We start from the raw sequence: 7,400 nt of genomic DNA on the forward strand, positions 1-7,400 counted from the left end.
AGCCCACCCCCGGGACACACAGCGCCACCACGCGATGGCTTCAAGTCCCCCCCGACCCCCACTGAGCTACCTTATAAATTGTGGCACAGTAGCTGAAGGATCTGGGGTCGCTCAGGTCGTAGATGAAGCAGGCGACATCGCAGGCAGTGTCTGACGGCTTCGCGAACTTCGTGTCGGCGCCGACCTCACACAGCTGGGGCAGGAGAGGAAAAGGATGAGTGGCACAGTGCCATCTCAGCGTCACCACAGCCACAGCCCGGCCCAGGGGATGCCAGGATGGTGCTGAGGCAGTACAGGACAGGCACAGACCTCCTCCCCAACTTACTATAAGGTATTTCTCCTGGCCGTTGACTTGCACTGTGTTGACGGTGTAGAGGGATGGCTTTCCTGGGTTCTCCCGCTGGGCCTGCCACCGATAAAAACACCGTCTCAGGAAGGAGGAAGAGCAAGTGCTTTGGGGGTGCATTTCACGCTGCCCCGAGTCCCTGGGGTGTAAAAGCCACTTGAAAAGCCAGCTGGCTCCTGTCACCAGACTGCAATGTGCAGGGAAAGCCAGCATCACCCCGGGGAGATGTGGCTGCCCGGGAAAGCCACAGCCCCTCTGGGTCCTCGGGACACGCAGAGGGAGTCTCTGCCTTAGGCACAATTAAGGACACAAAAGTCACAGCAGCCAGCACAGAGGGGGACATGAAATCCTCTGCCGGGATGCTGGGGCCTGGCCATGGGCTGGGAGGGCCTGTCAGGGAGCAGATTGCTCAACAGCCTCACGACTCTGCCTCCTGCTCTGCGGCGCGGCCGGAGAGGGGAGCAGCCACTCACCGCGAGGCTCCTGCCGAGGAAGGCCTGCAGGAAGGCAGACTTGCCTGCGCCCCTGGCTCCCAGCACCTTGCAGAAGAAGACGTTTCTCTGGGTCTGGCCTTTCTCCAGGTCGATCCTCTTCTCCCGGGTGACTGGTAGGAAAGAGAGGCTGCATGAGCAAGAGGAGGGACTTGAGGCATGACAGAAGGGGAGGGCATGTCCGTACCCGTGAGGGCTTGTGTCTGGGAGTCCTGCTCCGAGAGGATGGGGTAGCCCAAGTAGCCCAGGTACTCCAGGCAGCGCCGTATATCCAGGTATGCCGTGAGCCTGGAGAGACAGAGCGCACCGGGAAGCCAACGAGGTTAGCAAGGGTAAGCAATGTGACTAAGACACAAGGGGAGAGGGACTGAGCTTACGTCCACTGGCAGAGGAATCCATGCAGGGAAAGCAGGCCTTTATCAGTGGTGCATACCGTGTTGTAGAGCTCGGGGCCCCAGGGCACGTGGGGGAAGACGCTGAAGAAGTTCTGCAGCTCTGTGGGCGAGAGGGCTCCGTCCTGGTCCTGCCAAAACAGGGCAGTCAGCAGCTGAGGCGGGACGTGACCCACGCACATGCCAGTAGCTCTCTGCAGCCATACCGAGCACCGTCCCAGGAGGGTCTCTGCCACACAAGCCACCCCTCTCGCTGCCGCAGAATGACAGAGGGATGATTTCCATGGCAGAAATCAATCGCAAACAAGGCCAGAGCTGCATGAGCACACAGAGAGCCTGTGCCCCAGGGACTCACATCACTGCACAAAAGACAGGCTGATTCTGCTCCACAACTGCAACTGGAATCAGTGCCAGCCCAGCTACCGGCAGGATCTGCTCACCCTGAGCTTCCCTGGGGCCACGCAGCAGCCTGCATCGGTCCGGCCTGGCCTTCCATGCTGCAGGGCAACTAACCCAAGATCTGTGAGTGGCTGTTGGGCCACTGGCCACCAGCTAACCACAAGCCAAGGCAGCACCCAGAGGGGATCTGCCAGCATCTGGGCACACAAAGACATGCCTCAACTCTGGGCAGCGATGCCCCAGGGCCACAGAGCTGCCATCCACGGGGTGCATATCAACATCTGAATAACTAGTCCGAGGAGATGCAAGCAGATCCAATACATTTTTTGAGCGCAGCACAAATCAGTTGCTTTCTCTCCCTCTCTCCAGCCTGGCAACCCCTCCGCAGGGCTGGCAGCCATGTGGATGCTCACGCTCACCCCACAGCTGTGGGCCAGCAGCTGCACCCACTTTCCCGGCCACCCCATTTGCTGCAGCCAAAAACTATGAGGGGCCACGCTAGCTTGATGTTAACTCAGATTCCCCCGCCGAAGGTCCAAACTTTACTGGCAAAAGGTAGCAACCCCAACCCCACACCCTCGACATGCCATCGGACTACCTACAGCCCACTGTGGCCACCAGCTTGGCAAGAACCATGAAGGGAGAGCTGTGGCAGAGGAAAGCTCTTCGCATCTGCTCCCTGGAGGGTGAGGACAGGAGAGCAGCTACACCCCAAGGCGCAGGCCTAGCGGAGAGCATAGCCCTCCCCAGGCAGCTCTGCCTCGCCACTGCCCACCTTGTCGTGCTTCTCAAACATCCGCTGTAGGAACTGGTAGCCCAAGTGGTTGAGCTCCGTGGAGCAGCCAGGGGGGACGCGGAACCTGTCAGAAGAGATCCAAGTGAGCCTCCTGCAGCCCCGAACGAAAGGCAGTGTTAGGAGCTCTTCAGCCAAGCTAAATCTCACCCAGAGCCCACAGCTCCCCACTCCCTCTCTGCTCAAGGCCTCCAGGCCTGACACAGCCCTGTTTTGGGGAGAAGCCCTCAAAGGTGCACAGTGGCCTCTCCTCAGCACCTCCATGCTGCCCAAGGGGCCAGGCAAACGATGCAGCCCTCACTGTGCCTCATGCCCAGGGCTTTGGTAGGGCACAGCGCTACCCCTGGGGTGCTCTCCACCAGCGTGGAGCCCGCCGCGCAGCCTGCTGTCTGAGGAGAGGACAAGGCAGCTTACAAGCCAAACCCTTTCATTACTGCCACATCACCACCTCTGGGGCGGCAGGGAGCAGAGACAAGACAGCAGCTGCGGAATCAGCCAGGAGGGCTACACTGACAGCTCGCCGTTCCCAACGCAGCCATTCTGCCTCAGCTCAGGCAGAGACACAAGAGCTTTCAAAAACCTCTTGCTGATGTCAAGGGAAGTCAGGGACAGGCCTTCTTCATTCATTCCCCACCTCCTTGCCTGCCTACACCATAGCCAGCAGCACGATCGGCAGCTCCAAGGGCAGTTGCGTTTGTCAATAACCACAGCTCCTGCCCGCAGGAGTGGGAACGTGACCACGAGCTAAGGACGCAGGTTCAGCCTCAGCTAAGAACACAGCAGGACACCAGGGTCAGGAGAGGAGTCGGCACAGGTGGTGGGGAGTCCCCAAGCACCATGGCAACGTCACACCCTGCCTGTCCCACTCCACAGCAGGATACTCACTGTGGGTACAGATAGTCGTCTGTCAGCTCCAGCTCGTCATCGTACCCAAAGCGCCGAAGGATGGTCCAGGTGGTCTCGTGCCGGCCCCTCTGGATGAAGAGCGTGTTGAGGAAGAGGAACCCTGCAGGAGAGATGAGACAGCTCAGACGCGGTGGGGCCAACTGATGCCACTCCTGGGGACCGTGCTTCCCCTGGGAAAACAGGCTGCTTGGACAGAGAGCTCCAGCAGCTGCAGCAGCCTCGGGATTGCTTTAACAAAAGGGACTAATTAGGCTCAGAAGGAGAGCCAAGAGGCTGAGCCCGAGGACAGGGCCCCTTGCAGCGCACTCAAGGACATGGGCCCCTCCGCCCCTCACTGAGAAGGGCCACAGAGCCCTTGTGCCCTTACCATTCAGCGTCAGGCCGTTGTCCTGCACCCCATCTGTGGTGTTCTTCCACACAACCATCTTCACGTCCTCCAGGGCCTGGGGAGCCAGTGGATTTCCAAAGCAGGACTTCTGCCTCCCAAGAAAAAGGTCACTGTCAGCAAACTACAAAGACAGCAGAACCCTCTGCCTCACCAGCACCCCTCTGCCCTGGCAAGGAGACAGTGCAGCAAGGAGAATATCCACCTAGCTCAGGGATTACTGCCTTAGACCCTGACCAAATGCCTGTTCCTCACTATACCAATAATGTATGGGCCCAACACCTTCAGAGCATCTTGTTTTTGCCACAGGAAAGCAAACTTAACCCAAGCTTAGTGAAGAAGGAAGGCCTATGGATTCCTCCATGTGCGTGGAAATGCCACGGTGCTTCAGGTGTGCAACAGCAGAAGTACAGAATGCAAACAAGAGGTATGGCTCAGAAGGGCAGCCTTTCTGCTTGGTATTGGAAGGAAAGGGGACCCCAGGGGCTTTCCACAAGTGACCAGAGAACATCTCAGTAATGCAGCCAGCCCTACCTGGAAGTAGTTGAGCTCATCATCGCTAAGGATCTGGTTGTTATCCTGGTCCGAGAGGTTGAAAATCCGGGTCAGCGCTCGTGCACACGCAGGTTTCAGCTGCAAGGGATGAAGGGTAGTGACAAAAACAGGGCATCACCTTTCTCCTGAAACCCCACGTGCAGATCCTGCACTGGCTGGGAGCATGGTCCCCCTAGGCCGGTACAGCGCAGCCACCTTGGGGCTGGGAGTCAAAAGTAGGACAGTCCACAGGGAAGGTTTCTCCTTGAGCCCTTCTTCCCATGCTCCGAAGCACCGGGGCTTCTGCCGCAACACGCCCCTTTTTTCTCTTTTAGCCCTTGTTCCGGCTGTGATGGCCTAAATTCTTCATCCTCCCACCCAGGGGCACCAGACCAGAGGGCTGTGATGGGGAGGAGACTTCTCCAGCGGCTGCAAATAGTATTTCCTACCTGCTTCTCCTCTGGGTCATACAGGGGGGCGGTGGGGTGCAGCACAGCTTTCTGGGCATAGTAGAAGAGCTCAGAGATGTTCTTGAGGTTCTTGGCAGAGCACTGGGGATTCAAAGGAAAGGAGAGCCCTGTGAGCAGGGACAGGAAACAGGCTGTTGACAAGGGGCAAGAGGAGGAGGATAGGAGCTCGCCAAGGCAGACAAGTTGTACACCAAAGCACAGAGCAAGGTTTGTCCAGAATTAGGGAAAAACAAAAGGGAAACCTCCTGCTCTGGCTTTGCTGAGCCCATTCCACAGCCCCAGAGTCAAGAGGGGCTGCATGGAGCACCAACGCCAGTTACAGTCAGAGAGCCAGAATGGGCAGACACAGAAACCCACTCCCTGCAAGGAAGGTGAAGGACAGAAAACCTAAACCACAGGCCCTCAAGACCCAGACAGGAGCACTTCTGCAGAGCAACATTAGTAGGGCAGCTCTCCACGAGCACGAAGGCTCACCACCTCACACCAGGGGAGCGCTCCAACCCCTCAGGAAGGCTTTGCCGAAACCTTCCAGTTCCCTCACCTCCACACAGGTCTCTATTTCCGAGAACTGGTTCATGATGGGCAGGATGACCTCCATGGAGCTCCCCACCTGTAGGTCAGACTTGTTTCCCACTAAAATAATGGGGATCCTGAGAAAGAAAGATGGTGTCGGAGAGCACAAGCAAGGCCGCCCCTCTTGGTCCTGGTGCCGGGGAGCCTCCCCACCCTCCTTCACAAGGGCCACAGCAGCTTTCTTGCCTCCCACGGCTGGGAGCATCCATCTGGAGAAACAGACTGCCTGATCCTGCTTACGCTTTCACCCAGCAACAATATGTTCAGGAGCCTTTAATCCAGCACAACAGCCTTCTGCCAAAGCGATCCACAGATTGCGGGTCGTGTGCTCCCATATTCCCTTGGCAACCTCCTCTCCGTGCCCAGCTAAGAAGAGATTGAGGGGGGGAAGAACCCTCTCCTGCGGCCCTGTACCTGAGCTAGATGAGTGAGAAAGGCCTCCATGCTCTCCTGCAACAAGCAGTCTGGCCACAAGCCATAAAGCTGGTTTGATCTCGGTGACCTCAGGAGGCGGTAAAGGTGGGTGGCCCCCCACAAGCCTCCAGAATCCCCCAATTCTGGGGAATCCGCATCTGCAGACTACACCACATGCAGTACCTGGAGCCCTTTTCGACTCCTCCATTCACCATGGGTATCCACTTTGTGCGAATCTGAAAGGGGAGTAGAGGAAAAGATCTGTCAGTGCGGGCCAGGGAAGGAGAGGCAGGTGCCGGCACCCCCCGCCAGCCGGCGGCACCGCTCCCGTCAGCAGGGCCCTGGAGCCATCTGCTCCCTGGTGTTCCCCGACGCCAGCAGGCAGAGCACACCCGGGGATGCTGGTTGCCAGCAGAAGGATGCAATGAGCCTGTTGCCCCCGAGCACGGGAGGAGCAAGCCAGGGGCATGCTCGGCCTCCCTCTGCCTGCAGGGAGCTCAAATGTTGCGAGGGGCTGGGGGGCATCAGCACCCACCCACACCAAAAAACTAGGGCAGCACAGAAGGACCCAGCGAGGGACCCGTTTACCTTCTCGATGGTGGCCTCCTTGGTGACATCATACACGACACAGACCACGTTGGCCTGCAAGAGAGAAGCAGTGGAAGGTGGTGGGGAGGGGAGCAAGGGTCCCTGTGGCGCACCCACTGCAACGGGGAGGCAACCCAGGGCCAAGGCACAGCCCCGTCGCAGCTGGGCCCCGCACTCGCACTGAAACCCAGCGGCGATCGAGCGCACGTGAGCGCACACACGTCCGCACAGCCAGCCCTCCCCTCCGACAGCCACGACTCTCCTGCCATCAACACCAGCTGGGGGCAAACACCGGCTCCTCTGCTTCAGAGCTGCCCCCACCCTGCCCACCTCCCGCCCCTGCACCTCACCGCTCGCCCTGTGCTCCGCGCTGCTGCCCTCCGCCCCTCCCCAACCCCGCGCAGACAGCGCTGACACCAACGCTTTATTTGAAGCAGACAGGAGGGATCACTGGCCCTTTCAGGAGAGAGTTTAGTGCTTAATCCCGAGGACACACAAGGGTTTAGGCAGGATTTCCCGGAGCCATTTTAAGCCTCTGTATATTCTTGCTGTCTGGGTGGAGGGAGTAGGACCCCCAGTGCTCACTGGACCACCTCCTTGGCTGTTAGCCACCGAGGTGGAGCGATTAAATAGCTTTGCTCATGTGAGACATGCAGAAGGAGAGACAGTTTGATTATCCCTGATCAAGAGGTCCTCCTCTGTGCAGAGCCGAGGTTAATCCCAGGGCAGTGAAGAGCAGCTGGGCCCACCCCAGCCAGTCGGCTGGATTATTCCTCCTGGATTATTCCTCCAAGGCTGCTCCGAGGGACGTGAGACCCCCCCATCCCTCCCTGCCCTGTGCTCCCTGGGGCTTTGGCTCTCAGACCAACTCCTCTGCACCACTGCTTCATCAAGCAGCCACAGCAACCTAACACAGGGAGGGAGCACAGGGTGGGGTCCTCGTCCAAGCTCAGCAACAGTTTCTCCCCTCTTCCAAGTCTGTCGCAAAGATCCCGAGGCTAAAGGCACATCATCTGCTCAGCAGTCTGCTGCCCCCCCACTGCTCTCCTTCTGGAGGCTCCCCCAGAGGGCCAGGACAAGCCACACAACAGCTTACAAGACAGAGAAGG

At 58.7% G+C, this 7,400-nt stretch overlaps 1 protein-coding gene across 1 annotated transcript in view; it reads right to left on the reverse strand.

Moving 5' to 3' along the window:
• RHOT2 (ras homolog family member T2) overlaps positions 1-7,400 on the reverse strand; it is a 9,540-nt gene that overhangs the window by 1,711 nt on the left and 429 nt on the right. Inside the window, 13 exon segments of the mRNA XM_009874881.1 lie at positions 3-193; positions 326-406; positions 820-950; positions 1,025-1,125; positions 1,215-1,360; positions 2,404-2,488; positions 3,307-3,427; positions 3,695-3,803; positions 4,247-4,345; positions 4,696-4,797; positions 5,258-5,366; positions 5,887-5,939; positions 6,292-6,345. Of these exon segments, the coding sequence (XP_009873183.1) occupies positions 3-193; positions 326-406; positions 820-950; positions 1,025-1,125; positions 1,215-1,360; positions 2,404-2,488; positions 3,307-3,427; positions 3,695-3,803; positions 4,247-4,345; positions 4,696-4,797; positions 5,258-5,366; positions 5,887-5,918 (1,307 nt within the window). The 5' untranslated portion in view covers positions 5,919-5,939; positions 6,292-6,345.

This window comes from Apaloderma vittatum, unplaced genomic scaffold (genome assembly GCF_000703405.1).
Source record: "Apaloderma vittatum isolate BGI_N311 unplaced genomic scaffold, ASM70340v1 scaffold28088, whole genome shotgun sequence".
Lineage (NCBI taxonomy): Eukaryota > Metazoa > Chordata > Aves > Trogoniformes > Trogonidae > Apaloderma > Apaloderma vittatum.